We start from the raw sequence: 19268 nt of genomic DNA, 5'->3' as shown, positions 1-19268 counted from the left end.
TTCTGCAGTTATCTTTGCCTACCTTTTCACTGCAAAGTGGTGTTTCCAAACCAGGGGGATTTAATCTCAGTCCTGTTCATATGAGCAAGCTTGCATCAAAGTCAGCATACGTCTGCTTGATGGCTTTTATGGGAATTATAATGGAGATGAGGAAAGAGGTACATCAGGAAATGGTGCCATGCCATGCCCATCTTCTTGCTTGGTCTTCTGCTGTTCTGCTGCACCGCTGTTGCCTTTTCTCTTCCCAGCTGACCTGCAATCAAACAACTTACCTTCCTTTACTGGCTTTACTTCTGGACTGGCTATTTTTGTCTGCTCTATATTGAGAAAAGTTGAAGAAAATTGCCTCTTTCAAAGCTCTTATCTTCTTATTTTTCAGTTAAGTCAAGTTAAACTGAATGGTGGAGTATGTTGTTTACCAGCAAAAAATCCGTCACCTTGAGTTACCGTGTGGTCCCACCTGCAATTTACACAGCTCTCTCCTGTCTTCCACAAAAACACTCAATCCTTGTGATGAGTGGGTGTGTTAAAGCTGCCCAGACATCATTTAATTGTGTGTAATGCCATATTGTGAGACTCCATAAAAGTTTTAGACATTTTTCCTATAATGCAGGAATCTGCGAACACATTGACTTCTCTGAACGGGCAGAGCTGGAGGGCTTAAATCGTCGCTCTGCTACTACAACCCTCCTTGAGTCGTACGGCAGGCTGCATCTAGTCCTTCCACAGGAGGAGCTTATGTTTGTTAGAGTGACTTTGCATCTTGTGAAGAGTCTCACCACCCATGTAAGAGAAAACAGACTTTTGAGGAATTTTAACTAAATGAGGTCACACTTCCCCCTGCTTTCTTCGTGTTCATTCCATAGGGGTCTTCTCCTATGCTACGTGTTGGCTGCCTCTTGTTCCATGAAAGCTGCCTGTGTGCTTTAGAGTGAAGATTTATTTCAAGGGTTGTCCACAGTTGCTTGTGATGTGCTGATTGACGCTGGTAGCCAAACATGAAGCTAACATAAAAATAAATGGTTTAGATTTTGAGTGCCAGTGAGGGGGAAAAATGGGAAAAGAAAAGGAGCTATGTAATTGGAGAAGGAATAATCTTTATTTCCCTATTACTCTCAAATTATTTTCAAGGCAGTAAACACAGAAATAAAATAAATTGATATTAAACTGTTGTTTCTTTCTCTGAATTTTCTTTGTCTTACTTGTTAGAGTAATTTTCGAGGATGTTTGTCAAATGACTTACAATTTCATAAGTGTCTCTTTTTTTTTAGCGCCTGCAATATCTGCTTGAGCTCTTTCTCTTTTGAGCAATTTAATATTGAGTACACTTCCCTTGATATTGCAAGGCAAATTATTAAACCATTCTCTATAGCCATCCTTCTCAACATTTGTTTGAAAGAGCATCTTGAGAGACTCAGAGCTCTTTGTGCATTGCAAATGTGCTCTTCAGTAGAACATTTTGTCTTTTTCCATTTAAATAAATATCTCCTATTAAGTCTTTAGTGTTAAGACTCTTACATCATTTCGACATTCCGTCTCTTTGTAAGACTTCCATTTTTCTTCAGTATTTTCCTATTTTTTCTGTCGGTTACAGACAGTTCTTGTTCTCTAACTTTATGAATAAAATGATCGTTTTTATTTTACCAGCTTTTAGTTTCTTCCAAATAATTGAAATCATTAGAAGAGCAGCTAATGGGTTTTCTTAGCTTGTTGGAAACTGAATCAAGCTGAAGTCACCTGAGAATTTTTTGCCTTCTTTTCCTTTTCTACTTTAAAGTAAGAAAGTGAATTTGTCTTCTACTTTTTCTTGAAACGGAAGTGTGTAGGTGCGTATAAATATGTATGCACACTCACTAACTTTGGTGGGCGGACTTGCAAGGTGGCTTTAGAAATACAGAATTAATTTCTCAGTGCAGTTTTTAGGTTGTTTTTGTTGGTGGTTTTTGTTTGGGGTTTTGTGGTTTTTGGTTTTTTTTTTTTCTTCCAGGAAAATAGATCCAACAGCTGAAATATTTCAAGTATAATATAAGAGATGCTTGCGGGTTTTTGAAATACGTTTTTTCCTTTAGGTCTTTGTGCTGGTAAGATGTATGGCAACAAGTGAAGTTTGAGGCATTTGAACTCTCCATCAAAAGCTTAATATTTCTGTTACTAGTACGGTCTGGTCATTTTGAAATTATTTTTATTTTGCTCAAATAGTTCATGTGTGTCTCATTTTCAAGATAAGGGATCTTACGCTGATCTCCATTTCTTTCTATAAAATTTGATACAATTCTACCTAGGCTAAAGGAATCCTGTTTTCATAAGCATGTATATTTGCAAGTCAACATACTTGAGACACGAAATCATGCAAAATTTGAAAAAGGTTTGAAGCTTTCTTGTATACCTAAAGGAAAAAATAAAATGCTAAGTTACTTTTTAAAAAATCTATGACTAGTCATTCTTAAGGCTTAACTAAATCCCCTAAATCCTTGAACATATGCTTAACTCTATGGGGCATGTGTAGTCCTCCAGATTGTGTGAGATGGTACATACTCATAGCAAGTGAAACCGGGATACTTTAATGGAGGTGTGGTATTTTTATTTTTTTTTAAACTTTCTGAGAGAAGTTAGGAAGCAGATAGACCTACATAGGAAAACTGAAATCACGCATTGTGATGCTAGATGGAAAATACTTTTTAACTCAGGCCAAACTGAAGTCTAGTGGTTTTCCTTGAGTGTTGAAAGCGCTGTTGGTGATTGAGCTCTCGTGTACCAAAATATATAGGGAAATGCATAAATGCAAGTCCTGTAGAACAAGAGGAATCATCCCTCTCTGCATGTGAATACACAGTCAGTGTTTTCTTTAGATATTTTTTTTTCTTTTTGGTATTTCTGCATTTGAAAAATAACACTTGAACTGGATGTTTTTGGGGTGGTAGAGTTAGTGTGGCTGCCTATGGACAGGAGCAGAAGCTTAAGTATCTCAAAATACCCTGCCCTCCTATTGACTGGGTCTATTTTTAGCCCCAGGGAGCCTGGGATTATTGGAATTGAGAAGTTCCTGATTTGTGCAATGGTGAAATTGATAAATTGCTTGCGTGAGGCCACACACGTTCCCAAACAGAATTTGCTGAGGGGCTGCCGAGGAGGCATCCCAAAGGAGAAGAAACAGTTTCTGCTCTTGTCAGAAACTCTTCCAGAGATGTATTTACGGCTTAGGTACCTCCACAGCTGCTGACACTGCTGTCTCTGTGGCTATTCTTGCTGTGTGCTGCCACTGCCCCAGACAGTGGCCTGTGCTAGCTCTTGCTCTGACAAGGTTTGAACAGTATGTAATATCTTCAGGTATCTAATATCAATATCAAGCAGGGGAGATGTAGCTAACCCGCATGCCCAAGGTTGCAAGTTTATTAAAAGGTGGTCTGATCTTTACAAGCATCTGCAAGTTTGCTGAAGCTACATGATACAGAAAATTGCAATTATTTTTTCCAGTATGAGAGGTGGCTGTGGCATCAGGTGGTTATTACTTTTTTTTAAAAAATATACTTTTTGGTGTGTCTTTTCTAACTCCAGCAAACATTTGGATCTCAGAGTGTCTAGCTACAAAACCAGAAAATCTTTTTACCCTTGTAGAACCAGTTGCTCAGATGCCTTCTAAAACCATTAATGTCTTGGAAGTCATGCACTTTCTTTTTTTTTTTCCCCCCATTTAATCCTGGGATATCATACAACTTCATCTGCATTTGTTACGTTTTAGCTTGTTTTCTTAAGGAAAGAGGTTTTGCATAATTGCACTATCCATATTTTTGCCAGCATAATGCTTTCACCCTAATAACTTTTGATCACCCTGGCCAATTTCAAATGAAGTTGCTAGAAGCTGACATCTCAAAGTTCTTACTGATTATGCAAAAAAAAGGTGCCTGGGTAGAAGAGAGAGATCCAAATGACTACCCCATTAAGGAAAAGGCTGGAGAGTGCACTGAGCCGCGTGCACATTTTGGCTGTCCCTTCAGGACATGCACGGCTTGAGCAAGTTATATTTATCGTGTGAGTTGTTTCCTGGTCTATAGTTAGGAGAGGTGGGAGGGTGTTCTGGGGGAGGAGGAAGGGGGGAGGTGGGGTGCGGGAGGAAGCTGGGAGTTTAGGGAGAACAGAGGTAGGCATGGGGAGCTGGAAATACCCTGGGTAGAGAGGTTAGGAACAAGGGACAGATGTCTGCAAGGAACCAGGACTCCCTGTTTCTGCTCCTCATCAGATAACCCATCTTTTAAAGGTGATGGGGCGTCCCATGTCAGATGTTAGGCTATGCTGTGTGTTGGAGGAGGCGGGCTCTGTTATTTCCTACTAATAGTATCAATAAATTGCCTCAATTAACGTTGGATTTGCATGCTCAGCTTCAAGCTTGACTTTCCCCATTTCAACTATTTAAGGAAAATATAAATAATTTGATTGGTTTGATGATGGATAACACTGCTGCTTTGATAGACATGGATGAGAGGCTCAACATGAGCTGTCAGTGTGCACTAGCAGCCCCAAAAGCCAATTGTATCCTGGGCTGCATCAGGAGAAACGTGGCCAGCAGGTCGAGGGAGGTGATTCTCCCCCTCTACTCCACTCTTGTGAATACTGCATCCAATTCTGGAGCCCCTGCTACAAGAAAGATATGGACGTGCTGGAATGTGTCCAGAGAAGGGCCAAAAGGATGATCAGAGGGCTGGAGCACCCCTCCTATGAGGACAGACTGAGAGAGTTGGGGTTGTTCAGCCTGGAGAAAATAAGGCTCCAAGGAGACCTTGTAGTGGCCTACCAGTATCTTAAGGGGGCCTACAAGAAAGCTGGTGAGGGACTTTTTAGGATGTCAGGTAATGGTAGGACTAGAGGGAATGGATTAAAACTAGAAATGGGTCAATTCAAACTGGACGTTAGGAAGAAGTTCTTTACCATGAGGGTGGTGAGACACTGGAACAGGTTGCCCAGAGAGGTGGTGGAAGCCCCATCCCTGGAAGTTTTTAAGGCCAGGCTGGATGGGGCTCTGAGCAACCTGATCTAGTGGGAGGTGTCCCTGCCCATGGCAGGGGGGTTGGAACTAGATGATCTTTAAGGTCCCTTCCAACCCAAACCATTCTATGATTCTATGATAGGATGGCAGGTAGCCATGGCTGCTGCCTTCCCAAAATATGAAGTAAAGCATAGAGAGAGTCTTAATTTATCTGGTATGGTTTAAAAAACCTAACATGTATCCTTCAGGGTTCAAACCTGAGACAGGCACGTGAACAGAAGACAACATAATGATGTTGCATGGTGATGCTTCTCCTGTAAGAGCAGCCTGCAAGGGCAAGGAGGTTGTCCAAAGGTGCAGAGCCTCGTAGCTGTGCATGGTGGGAGGACACAAGGCAGCTGGCATAAGCCAGAACTATAGAGGTTCAGACTGAATATAAGGAAGATCATCTTCATTGTGAGGACAACCAAGCAGTAGATCAGATTTCTCAGAGACATTGTGCAGGCTCCATCCATGGAGGTTTCCAAGACCCAGATGGAGAAACCTGTTCTGACTCCAGTGCTGACCCTGCTCTGAGGAGGTTGGACTGGGGACCTCTCAAGGTCCCTTCCAACTAGAATTAGCCTCTCCTTTTGCCAAGAAAACCCCACCACATGGTACTGCAGAAAAGTGTCTTACAGCATTTTTGGATTGACTATATAGATTGGGCTGTTACATTTACTAGTGAGACTTTTATGATAAGCATGCTAAGAATATGTATTGACCACCTTAAAAGCAAAATTCAATACCTGAGCAAAATGTTTGTGGATGCATTAGTTCATTCTCTGCTTAAGAGATAAAAGAAACCTTGTTTTGCCTTTTTTTTTTTTTTTTAAATTCAAGCATCTTATTTTTATGAAAGATAAAGGTAATTTTAGTAAGTAAAAACTAACTCATTATTATGCATAAGCAATTCCCAGCATGGGCCTGGATGAGTTATTGTTATTGTTGTTACTATTAGAGCAATAGTAAAATACTGAAGAAAGCTGTGAATTTATAAAATATTCAAAACACAGATGTGGCCATACAACTTCTAGACAGGAAATGAGTTCTTAGTATTTTAATATGCAAAGTTACGGGGTGTTACTTCTGCAATTGCCTCGTTTTGCTTGTTTTAAAATTATAATCCTTACCTAGCTTTTTAATATTGTTCAGTCTGTGGGCTGTCTTGTGCCACTGATTTTAGGCAAACTACCTGTTGTTCTTAATAGGGAAGTCTATTGGTTTAAAAAAAAAAGAGTCAGCGGTGTGACATGGCTTGTTAAGGAATGTGGTTTTGATATTAAGCCAGTCAGGTAGCAGCACCCAAGACTATTGCCCCTGCAGAAGTCACCCCTTGGGTGATGGGCACTGGAGCCCTTTGAGTTCCCAGCTCCTTGGTGCACCCTTTCCCTCTCTCACTTCTTTACTGGAACGAAGCCTGTGGCACGCCCCTAATGCGAGCCACGGCGTGTTCCCGGCCTGGATAATTAGCGATAGAAAAGTAGTTTTTCTGCTAAAACTTTCCATTACCCGCCTGAAATGTGGCCCTACATCGTTAGGCTAGGCTAGTTGTAGAGGACAAAGGCAGGGAAATGAAAGGTCGGAGGTAGGCACCGTCCTTGCAGGATGAGGGGAATAACAGAGTGCTGGGGAGTTAATATGGTGTCTGTTCGTTGTTACTATCCATTGCAGATAAGGAGACAGCTCATCGAAAGTGTTTTGGGTTTTTTTAGGTGAACTCGCGTGGGAAGTGCACAACAGCTTATGATGTGCTTGTTGATAACCTTCACTTTGTGGGTAACAGGAGTTTCTAGGGACCAAGTTTCAAACCATTATGTCTGCGCCCTCAGTTTCAGGACTCTGACTCATATGTGGGAGCAGGTTAAAAGTTGTATGAAACAATTACTTTCCCTGCTGTCTGCCTCATCCTGCTGACAAGAGTTTGTGCTGCCATGTGCTTGGCAGGACTGAATGTCTGTGGAGCAGCAGCTCCTGAACTGCTGTGGTTTTAAGAGCTGTGCTGAACCAAGCCTTGCTCTGGAGGCTTGATACTGGTGCATCCTAAAGTTAAAGCACTCAATTTCGCCTCTGTATTTGTTGTGAGGTGGCCTGCTAGCGTAGTGGTCTTTTGCAAGAATCCCAAATGGACTCTTACTGTCGATCTTGACCCAACCAGTGTGTTGAATACCCCTGCAAGTTGTGTACATTTGCCTGTTCTGCTGTTTGGTTGATATGTGCTGTCATCTCAGGTGGACTTTATACCTGACTTTTTAATAAACAAAAAAGCTTGACTGAGATGACGCTACAAGGTTGAATTTTTGTTCTTGCCATGATCAGTAGCTGGGAATCAGCCCGGTTCCTCTCTGAAAGTTATCTCATCAGGAGTTCACAGGGACACAGAGCTTTTGTTAAAAAAGGAATGAAAAGTTGCTTATAGGCGTTTTCCCCCAATCATTGTAGGTCCAGAACGTGAAAGCTGGCTTTAGAATTTATTTAATTTTGGTAGCTAGCGCTGGATTAATCTGCTCGCTATTTTCAGTGCTCATTCCACTGCAGTTTATTTTGGGTCATTTAATTTCAACAAGGCTTGATCTGTTTACAGCGCTTTCTATAGTAGCATGACGGGGCCACACAGCTCTTTTATAGTGCGTTCATTGCTAACCGGGAGCTCAAAAAACTAGTAAATGAGGCACAGACATGAATAAGTTTAGAGAGGACAGTACATTTTTGTACGGTTGGATTATTTTGGAAAGTTTTCTGAAATAACCAATCTTTTGTGCACTGTGGGTTGCTTTGCAGAGCTTGCAGTGATGGTATATAGCAGCCGTGTGCTTTCCGAGGTAAGAGTGGAGGGCTGGCTGGAGGCGCTCTTCAGGCTTCAGGTACTTTGAAAGCCACTGTGGCTGAGAGTTGCCCTCAGTCCTTATTTGAGGAGCACTTTTGTTTCCAGAGGTAGATATTTCCATCGGGTAGAGTAGCTTGATTTGATTTTGCTGTTTTAATTTTCAGATTTGCCGTTTGAACCGTTCATACACAAAATAGATCTCAGTTAAAAATGTCTTTATCAGTTGGCCTCATCAGCCAACACAAAAGCGTATGTTCATTGCCTGCGCTGGGCGTGCTCCAGTTTAACATTATGAAGGTGATGGCCTTGTTCGCCCCCCAAATGGAAGAGCCAGCCTTCTTCCGTGTCCATCGAATCGTGACTATTTCTGGTTCTGCTCATGCCAGCTGACAACAGCTGGAACAGCTGTTCCTTTCGTGTACTTCATTAAACCAGACAGCATTAGTGACTGGCACAATAGAAGTCAGAAGGAAGACATGATGTCCTGAAAATGGCTGCATCTATACTAACAGGTTAAAACAGCATCGCGAAGTGTTTTCCTGAGTGCTGAGACCTTTTTTTTTTTTTCCTTAAGTTTTTAGCTTTGCTGAACTGTTCTGGCCTCTGCCATTTGGCATACTCCCAAACAGTGGCCAGGCGCAATTCAGGAAAGGGGTGATCTCGGTAGTTTAATAATGTGGAAATAGCTGTTTGCATTCCCATCGGCCTCAATGCAGGAGAACCTTCTTGGACATGTTTAACTCACTCCTGTGTAGGTAGGTATTACATTCTTATAGCAGGCTGGAGGCAGAATCATCAGTATTTCGGTGTCTGAGTAACAAGTATAACATTAACACTGTTGTTCTGGGGCATTCGAAGTGTACTGAAGGTTTTGTAGCAGCGTGTGTGTGCGCGTATGCATACACAGAGTTGGTGTGCCTGTGTACTGTGTGATGTTCTTGCCTAGAGATCTTAATGCTTTCTTGGCTATAGGAGGATATTCCTACTTGGCTACGAATTGTAAAGCCCTTGTACCAGTGAATGGAAAGCTTAAAAAGCACTTTTTAAAAACGTCTCAATTTGGAAACTTACCTTCTACAAGTTGGGTGTGTCAAATGCAGTTTGACTAATGCTCTAGATCCTCTGGTCACAGCTCTTAAAATTTTGTGACTGCAAGCTGTGTCATCGAGGAGCTTCTGATCCCAGCAGGTCCTGCCCTGCAGCTGCATAAGCTGCTGGTGCAGCCAAGATTTCCCTTTCTGGGGGAAAACGTATCACTGCGTCTTATGCTGCTCTACTTACCTTTTGGTCAGCATTCATTGCTTGTAGAGGTGTGCTCCATGTCCACCTCTTCCAACACAAGCCACCTCAGAGGTGACTGCCCACCCATGTTTTTATTGTCTCTTACTGTCTCATAACTGTCTTAAAATTCCTGCTTTCAGGTCGATCTGGAGTTCTCCTTTTGCTGTATACCTTCAGATTTAGTTCCTTGCACTGCTTCTAAATTTAGTCTGTGAAAGTACCAGCTTGACTTCTGTTCTTTTATACTTGAATGGAAATAGTTCAAAGTTGTGCTGATGTCATACAAAACGGGAGGGCAGAAGGCAGTGAACTGGAATAAAGGTGAACATATGAGAGAACACAAGCAGAGTGTGGCCGCTTTAGATCCTTACTGCCAGGAACATGCAATTATTTTTTAATATAATGTGCTTAAAAGCTGCATTTCTTTTAAAGAAGATTTAGATTTGTTATTCATAATGTAATGCCATTTATAAAAACATCAATGTTATGGTAACACCAGATACTCTGGCCAAGATACCGTGAGAGGCAGTTCAGGCAGTCTGGATAGTAGTCGGAGTATTAATTGTATAGCAGTGATCTGTACTTAACAATGAAAATGCTGTTTCAAAGTCTTTCTCTCCTTTTTTTCATGGCTAATAGCCTTAATGATTAATCAGAGGTAGTGGGCTGAGGCCGACCTCAAGGCCGTCAGCTCCTCCCAGCCTGCTAAATAGTTCCCAGGAAACACCCTGTATTTTACTCCTTCTTGCTTAGTTTACGGTGTAGTATTTTGCTCAAAGGCATGAAAAAGGCATCAAAAGCAGCAGAGCAATTAGTGTGGCTTCTTTTTCCAGGGTCGTTGTACAAGGGAGAACTGCAAGTACCTTCATCCACCAACACATTTAAAAACTCAACTGGAAATCAATGGCAGGAACAACTTAATCCAACAAAAAACTGCCGCAGCAATGCTTGCCCAGCAAATGCAGTTCATGTTTCCAGGGACACCGCTACAGCCAGTGGTAAGTATATTTCTCTGATGGTGTTATTGGTAAGTAAAGTTGAAGGACAGGGCTATGTTGACCTGCAAAAGTTCTCTAAACTAGTATCAATAAAAATAGTCCCCATCTGTTGACTTAAGGAGTTGCCAAGGTGCTAGAGATATGTTCATTTATAGGTGCATTTGAAGATATAATGGAGTGTTGCTGTAGATTTGATATATTTTTGTCCCAGAGTAATTTGCTTTTTTTTTTTCTTTCTCTCTCTTTTTTTCCCCCCCCTTCATTCAGTTCATGCCAGGTTTTGTCTAGATTTGCAAGGTTTTTACCTATAATCATTCTTGAGGTGAAAATTTGTATAACAATAATAATTTGCTAGTAAACTATTTAAGTAGGAATGCAAAGTTCCCCTCTCAAGAGTATAATTTGAGTGGCTTTAAATAGTATTTTATCCCAGTACCAGGAACAAAGGTTAATGTCATTCTGGGTAGCATTTTCTTACTCTCTTGAAATCTGAAGTGTACCAGAATAAGACAGAGAATTGCTGGTGCGTGTACTTTAAAAACTCAGCACTTTATCTTGAAGTAATGTGTATGGTGCCTGGGACACCTCAAATCCAGAAGGTGACATAAAACTAGAGTCTTGCACGCATGAGGAGCGTCTTTGGACATACATTAAAATGATCAGTTGCTCTGGGCTGCCTTTGCAGTTGAGCTCCTCATTGTACCAGACTTCCAAAGCATGGTTAGGCAAGTAATCAGATTTAAACTTTTCACACATGGCTGCTAATGATGTTTTCTCAAGCTGAATGCCTGGCGTAAGGCATCCCACTGGAGTGGGATTTCTTTCTCTAACTTGAGGCATCTGGAGCGTTGGCATCAACTTCTGCGCTGGGCTTCCTAGGTCCATTTATAGTTTATCAAAAGTAATAGGCACTCCTAATTACCATTCGCTTGGCTTGTTTCAGATGTCTACATTTGGATTAGATGATTTGGTTTTTTAAGCGCCTTTGTTTTACCATGGGCTATGACAGGAGCCAAGCGTAAGCATCTCAGAGGAAGCTCTCTGTGTTTGGCCACAGGATGCTCACCCCAGGTGCCTTTTTCAGATGTGTTTTTACACTTGAAACATCTGCTGTAAGGTGGGAAGGCAAGAACAAAAAGTGGGTGTCAGGAGTCCCTGAATTTCTGGTACGCGTTCATCAAAATGTATCTTGGTATATTGGCATAATGTGTTTTGGTACGTCCTTGCCTTTTACTGCTTGAGTTTTCACCAGGAAAAGTTTTCATGAAGTAATAGATTCCAGCTCTTAGTATGATGAGAAAAACTGAAGTGGCGAAATGATACTTTTTTCTATTCACCCATTTCATCATTTGAACTTTACAATTTCATTGATGTAATGCCTTCTGCACTGATTTCTGTGATAAAAGTGCCAGGTTTTATTTCTCTCTCTCGCATAAATTGCCAGATCAGGATGACTCAGCCTTGACCAAATGGATAAAAAGTGAAAGAAAATTCCGTAGAAGTCATTTCACGTGTTGATTTATTCTTAAAATTATATCTGATACAAAGCTGTTATTTATATTTTACATAACGCATATTGTCCCCAACATAGTCGAACCTTTGTTTTGTGTAAATGTTCATTATTATGCTCTAAAGAATTTATCTAGCACTTGACTTATAAACTGGGCTGTTTGATATCAAGCAGTTTTGATCTCTGATAAAAACAGTACATTATTCACTTTAAACTCTCTAGGGCAGGTGGATGCCATTTCTGTACGGTTGGGTACCCTGGCTAATCTGCTGCTCAAAGCATTTTCTTGGTACTAACTCACATTCATTTATAATTTAGTAATTGGTTCCAAAGATTAAAAAAAACAACAACAACCCAACCAAAAAAAACCCAAAACAGAAATAAACCTTCTAGCTCCTATGCTTTCTCTTGTGTATTTTCTACATACTGTGCGTGGCTGGCTTCCCTTCTCCAACAGAGGCCATGCAGGCCACCTTGATGAGAAAGACACACCTCGTTAAGCGTTTTTAAGTCTTTCCTTAGTGTCCTGCTTATTTGCGAATTCGATTTCTGACAAAGCTGATCTGAGATGTGTCCTGTTTTCCTGCGTAGTTTTTCCTCATTTATAATTATAGCTTCACTCTCTGGAGTAAACGTCAGCTCTGCCGAACTAAAGCACTTCCCAGGTCTGACCGTGGTCTCACCATGGTGATGTTCTGCCTCCACCCCCCATGGTGCTGGCGGTAACAAACCCACCATTCTGCCTTGGTAGGGCTGCGTTTTAGCATCACACATTTCCTCTGCTCATGACTTCACTGACTCGCCGCAGGAAGGCACGAAACAGATTTTTAGACCCATATCATTCCTTCCAATCAAATTTTTTTGTAAGGTGAACTCTAGCTAAGCCTGAATAATCCCTTTCTAAATATTGTGTCCAGCTGAGATTATAATATTTATTCTGCTTGCCACCGGTGACAGCTGAGCACACAAACATTCGCAAAGGTGAGGTTTTTCCATGTGTGAACCATAGTAAGGAACGTATAATTGCCGGAGGTGGCAAAATACAGCATGCAAGCAGATGGAAGTTACAGGCCAAAGAGCTCATTATATATACTCTTATTAGAAATATGGCTTTAATATAGTTAATAACTCTTCACCCATGAAATCTGGTACTTTGAAAAATAGCCTGTTTTCCTAAGGAAAGCAGGTATTGAGAAAAAGCAATAAAGTCTATGTTATTTCTGCTTTTAGATGTGTAAATAAGCAGCCTGCAATGTAAGCTGGGCCTCCATAGAGATTCGGGTTCAAAGTATGACTTCCTTTGCATCGGCGGCCACTTTTCCAATAATAGAGCTACAAAGTGCGGTTCTTAGTATTCCTCTGGAATGTGTTTACGTGATTAAAAGAAGAGAGTATGCTCTGTGTGTTTTCCCAGCTGTTTGACATTTTTTGATTAAGAAAATGAATCGGCGCCAGAAAGAACACGCGAAAGACAACTAATAGGCTCTTGATTAAGGGGTTGGTTTTTTTCATCTCGGTCTGTGTTTTCATTTTGCAGCCCACATTTCCAGTGGGTCCCACAATAGGAACGAACACGGCTATTAGCTTTGCTCCTTACCTAACGCCAGTAACACCGGGAGTTGGCTTAGTCCCGACCGAGATCCTACCCACGCCGCCTGTCATTGTTCCTGGAAGTCCACCGGTTTCAGTCCCCGGTTCAACTGCTACCCAGAAACTCCTCAGGACTGATAAACTGGAGGTACTGTAGACACCACCGTGACTAGAAATACGATCCCCTGTTAGGCTGTGTGAAAGATCCTGGAGGGGAAAACTTTATTGTTTTAGAAATGATGCTTAAATTTAGTTGCTGCAAATAAAGACCTTGTAGCCAGGCAGGATTTCTACACTTGCAGCCAGTGGTAATTAAACACTGTTACTTTTAAGGTAGTGCATTTGCTCAAAGTTAGTACACAGACATCAACATGAATTTTCAACTTTTGTAAAGTTATCTATCTCCTCCAAAATACCTCAAGTATACATGCCTGTAAAGGTATGCCGGGACAAAATATCTAACAAGCCCATTTTTATTGAAGTATTAATTCTGTCCTGATTTTCATGCCCTGATATTAGGGGAATTTTATAGCCTTATGCATCGATGTTAGGGGAATTTCATAGCCCTTCAGCCTTGAGCTACAAGTGGAGATGTCGAATGTCACCAACACTGGAGGAGGCTGAAGGTGCAAGCCCCCAGCTGTGTGCAGAGCCTGCCTGGTGTTGATGGATCTCTGCATGGTGGGGCTCGGTGGAATCTGTTATCCAAGTACACAAGAAGACCAAATGGCTCTTCCAGCATTGAATGTCCTTTCCCAAAAGCCTAAGCAGTAGTGTCTGGAGAACATTTCTTAGGAAAATCAGTGTGTCCATTCTGCCTGTTTTTGAAAATTATTTTTAAGGAGGCTCTCCATTTTGTTTGTGGACTCCGTAAAAAATACAGTGCAGCTGATGAATATCTTCCTTGGGTCTCAGCAAGAGGAACTCCTTCCCTACCAGTGGAGCTGCAAGAATGTAAAGTGTAGTCAGAAAGGGACTGAATATTTTGGGATTCCCAGCTAGTTTGGCAGGGGCAGTTACTTCAGTAAGTATCCTTCCCAGATGTTTTCTAGACAGGAAAAAGGAAGGGCATTTGGGAATGCTTCTTATTGCATGTCAAGTTCATTTAGCTGCCATACTGCAGAGCTGCCTGAGGAGCCAAGCACATAAGGGTAAAATAGATGCGTTTCCCTCTCCCAGAAGAAGACGAAAGGTTTATTAAACTGAATTAGCTGAAAAACTAACCGGGGATAGGGGGAAGGTCTGTCTTTTGGGGGCGCGGGGCTCTCCTTGCCCTTTCGGGTTGCGCCGAGCTCTTCCCCTGCAACGGGTGTTGTTTTGCACGTAGGTGTGCAGGGAGTTCCAGCGGGGAAACTGTGCGCGTGGAGAGACTGATTGCCGCTTTGCGCATCCGGCAGACAGCACAATGATTGACACAAACGACAACACCGTAACCGTGTGTATGGATTACATAAAAGGGCGTTGCATGAGGGAGAAATGCAAGTATTTTCACCCTCCTGCACATTTGCAGGCCAAAATCAAAGCGGCGCAACACCAAGCCAACCAGGCTGCGGTGGCAGCCCAGGCAGCTGCGGCAGCTGCGACTGTGATGGTAAGTGCTGGCATATATGGCTGCCTTTTTTTGACAGAAGCTCTTTGATGCCTATTTTGCTTCAATTTAATGCTGTTTGCTTATACTTTCTTTTCTCTTTTGCCTCTTTTTTTTTTTTTTTTGTAAAAGATAAGAATTTTAAAAAATATTACTATTGCTTGATGGGAGGAAGCACTTTTTTTCTTTATGGCCTTATTTTAATGCTGTATTTCTATCCAAGACAGTGAAGCAAATGACACTCTATACCACTTCTGTTCTCTGCCTTGTTGATATGTTAAATTTGCCCCTAGTATTTTCAAACAGAAACCAAACTGATAAGCTTCAATGTCCCCTGGAAAACAGGGGCACATATGCTGTTTTAGCTCTTTGGTGACAGATATAAATGTGGAAATTTGGAAGAAAAGGAAGAAAAAGCGAAGAGAGAGCTTTTGCCTCAGAGATGGGTAGTAGAAAAGAAACCTGTACAAGGATTCAACTCACCCCACCTTAGATATCTGGGCCTAGCCTGGCCATTTTGGTCTCACTCTATACGTAGTGGAGAAAAACCAGCACATTCATCTAATCTACCGCTAGTGCCTATCTGGGGCTGAGAAAAAACTGCCCTCTGCAGATACACGTCTATCCCTGATGACTAAAAAGTGTTGACTATATCTTTTTTTGACTTTTGGTTAGATGAATCTCGTGCCTAGAGACTATTCTTGCCTCTCCCGCTGTCATGGGCAAGTTACTTGAATCTCTTTATGATACAATTCTTCTATTAGAAAAACAGGGTTTAAGAGTAGTAAACTAAAATGGGAATCATTAAGCAAAAGCATAGTAACTGTAGTCAGAAGAAAAGAGATGGAGGGCTTTCTATTTTCAGATATTTTAAGCTCTTACTGAAAACTGTTCAGACAAGTCAGCCCATCCATTTACCAGTATTGGATCTCTCTTACGGTTGCTACCAGGAAAGCTGATAGATTTAAATAGAGTGGTATTGATAAAGTTAAATAAAACGAGCATGCAGGATCTAACTTGGGAGACAAAATTGCTGGCAGCAAATCAAAGAATCATTGTCTTCATTGCTGGCAGTGGACGAATAATTAAGCAGATGTGGTTTGTGGACTTGTGGGCAGTGCATACAATGGTTATAGACAATACAGTTATTCTCTGGGTAAAAAGCCTACCAGAAACACAATACAGTACAGTATATAACTACCCCAAGCTATTGTATTTAGGAAATTAGCAAAGACCAGACTTTTTGAGGGACAAAGGGTAAGTTATGCAAGAAAGTAAACCAAACATTTCTGAAGGTTTAATATTCTTTCTCTTATAGTTTCCCCAGTCTCTGTTTCAAACTGGGTGATTTTTAGTTAAACTTTCCTGTGCTTGCAGAAATTGAATACCATCTGGAAATTAAAGCAAAGGAGATTGTTTTTTTTATTCTAATTAGCTTCAATTGTGCAATATTTATTGCCCATTTAGAAAATGTAATATTTCTAGGCAACATACTAAAGAAGAAAGGAGATAGATGAGGGGATTCATTTTTTTGGGCTTCAGTAATGGTTGGATATATAACCTGTGATTTCAAATAAGCCGTAATTGGAATTACATTATCCTCAAAGCAAGACTAAGCATCTTTGGAAACACAGAATTGAAATGTTAGCATTCTAATGTCATGTGAGAAAAAGGCAGGGACCTGTAATTCAGGGTAGCTTTTTGCACAAAAATTTGTACGAAATATTTTAATGGCATACTTAGTCTACCAAACAGAAAACATGCTTTGCAATCCAGCTATTTTTTGTTTAATATAGATTTGAAACAATCAGACAGAGTGAATAAAAATCACTGGAATGGCAGTAACAACAAAAAAGTGGTAGAAAAGACACATGCCTGCAAGGCCACCCAAGAATGACCAAGAATACTTAGTTAGATCTAGAGAGCAAAAGTAAGGCAGAAATACAAATTCTTACCTATAGGGTTCATTTGCAGGTTGCTTCCGGGTTCAAATTGTGTCCAAGAGGTTTTCTTTCCTGGCTGGGGAGCTGGCTGCATTGCTCTGGTCCAGAGAGTGAGTGATCTTCTCGGTGAGCATTGTGGATAGGGTTACAGCGCTATAGGCAAAGCTTATAGAATTGTAGAATAGTTTTAAAGGCAGGGACCTTTAAAAGTCATCTAGTGCAACCCCTCTGCAATAAGTAGGGACATCTTCAACTAGATCAGGTTGCTCAGAGCCCCATCCAAACTGACCTTGAATGTTTCCAGGGATGGGGCATCTACCATCTCTCTGGGCAACCTGTGCCAGTGTCTCACCACCCTCATTGTAAAAACATTCTTCCTTATATCTAGTCTGAATCTACCCTCTTTTAGTTTAAAACCATTCCTTCTCGTCCTATCGCAGCAGGCCCTGTTAAAAAGTTTGTCCCTATCTTTCTTAAGCTCCCTATAAGCTTGTAAGACCATTGAAGGTCAATGAATTCTTCAGTCTGGGACCTTGCAGAAAATGCCCTGTGTATTTTTCTGTACACTGAGGTTTAGGAATTTCTACTCAGGTATCTTAGGTGACCTCGTCATTTGAAGTAAAAAGGAAAGGGAAAGACACTCTGCAAGAGGCTGTAGATCATGTACAGCTTAAATGTGAAGTGCATTAGAAGGCAGCGTTATCTATCATTGCACTCAAGGAGCTCCAAATATTCATGTGGTGCATCAGGGAGCATAAAAAGTCACTGAAGAATGTACAGTCTAAATTAAAATGTGAACTCATTGTTGGTGTTGGAAGGGACCTCTGGAGGTCATCTAGTCCAACCCCCCTGCTCAAACAGGGTGAGCTAGAGCAGATTGCCCAGGACATGCCTAGTTGGCTTTTGAAAGTTCCCAAGGTTGGAGACTCTACGTTTCTTGACAACCTGCTCCATGGTTAAATAATGCTTACAGTAAAAACAGAGGGGAAAAATAACTACCAAAACCTACATTTAAATGGAATTTCTTGTATTTAAATTTGTTCCCATTGTATCTTGTCCTGTCACAGGGCACTACTGAGAAGAGTCTGGCTCCATCTTTACTCCTCCATCAGGTATGAATATACACTGATGAGATTCCCCTTCTCTTCCCATCTTCTCTTAGGCTGAACATTCGCAGTTCTCTCAGCCTTTTGTCATATGAGAGGTGCTCCAGTCCCTTAATCACCTTTGGGGCCCTTTACGGGACTGTTCTGTGGTACATACGTGTCTTTCTTCTACTGGGGCACACAGACCTGGACATAGGGCTCCATATGCAGCCTCACCAGTGCTGAGTAGAAGGGAAGGATCACCTCCCTTGACCTGCTGGTGATGCCCTTCGTAATGAGGCCCAGGATGCTGTCAGCTGCCTTTGCTGTGAGGGTGCATTGCTGCCTCATGTTCAACTCGGTGTCCACCAGGACCTTAAGGGCCCTTTCTTCCAAGCTACTTTCCAGCTGGGTGGCTCCCAGCGTGTACTGCTGCCTGGGGTTGTTCCTCTCCAGGTACAGGGCTTGGTATTTCCCTTTGTTGAACTTAGTGAGGTTCCTCTGTGCCCATTTTCTCCAGCCTTTCCAGATACCTCTGAGTTGCAGCACAACTATCTTGTGTGTCAGCCTCCCAGTTTTACACCACTAGTTAGCGGCCTCCAGCTGGACTGTGTTGCTGAACACAACCCTTTGAGCCTGGCAGTTGAGCCAATTTTCAGTCCACCTCACTGTTTCCCATTTAGCCCTTACTAAAGAAGTTTGTCCATGAGAATTAAATGGGAGACAGTGTTGAAAATTTTTTTGAAGTCAAGAGAAACAATATCTGTGGCTCTCCCCTCACCGACCAAGCCAGTCTCATTGTAGAAGGCTGTAAGGGTGGGTAAGCATAATTTCCCCTTCATAGATCTATGCTGACTACGCCCTATCACCTTCTTGGTTTTCGTATGCTTGGAGGTGTTTTTCAGGAGGACTTACTTGATCGCTTTCCCAGGGATTGAGGTGAGGCTGACCAAACTGTCATTCCTCAGACCTTCCTTCCTGTCCATTTTGAAGATCAGAGTGTCATTTACTTTCTTACAGTCTTTGCAAACTTCCCCCAGTCACAGTGACCTTTCAAAGATAATTAGTAGTGACCTTGCAGTGAAATTGGCCAGCTCCCTCAGCACCCATCAGTGCCTCTTGTCAGGTCCTATGGGCTTGTGTATCCGGTTTGTTTAAATGTTTCCTAGCTTGATGCTCCTCCGAGGGTAAATCTTCACTTCAGGCTTTGACACTGGTCTCCCCCTGGCCCAAAGGTCAGTCTCACCAGTAAAGGCTGAGATGGAGATGATGTTCAATACCTCAGACTTCTCTGTGTCCTGTGTCAGCAGATCGCCTGCCCCATTCAGCAGTGCCGGCATTTTCCCTAGTCTTCCTTTTGTTGCTGATATACTTGGAGAAGCTCTTCTTGTTGTCCTTCACATCCCTTGTCAGATTCAACTGCAGG

General features: G+C 41.8%; 1 protein-coding gene across 19 annotated transcripts in view; it reads left to right on the top strand.

The window, feature by feature from the left end:
• The window catches only part of MBNL2 (muscleblind like splicing regulator 2), a 111999-nt gene that overhangs the window by 66942 nt on the left and 25789 nt on the right, over nt 1-19268 (top strand). For all 19 annotated transcript variants that reach the window (XM_074562751.1, XM_074562765.1, XM_074562791.1 and 16 more), the window contains 3 exons: nt 9962-10126; nt 13174-13374; nt 14554-14817. In XM_074562751.1, the coding sequence (XP_074418852.1) occupies nt 9962-10126; nt 13174-13374; nt 14554-14817 (630 nt within the window). The remainder of the gene's footprint in view (nt 1-9961; nt 10127-13173; nt 13375-14553; nt 14818-19268) is intronic.

This window comes from Larus michahellis, chromosome 1, assembly GCF_964199755.1.
Source record: "Larus michahellis chromosome 1, bLarMic1.1, whole genome shotgun sequence".
Taxonomy (NCBI): Eukaryota; Metazoa; Chordata; class Aves; order Charadriiformes; family Laridae; genus Larus; species Larus michahellis.
The sequence above is the reverse complement of the archived record's forward strand: the minus strand, read 5'-3'. Positions and strand labels throughout refer to the sequence as shown.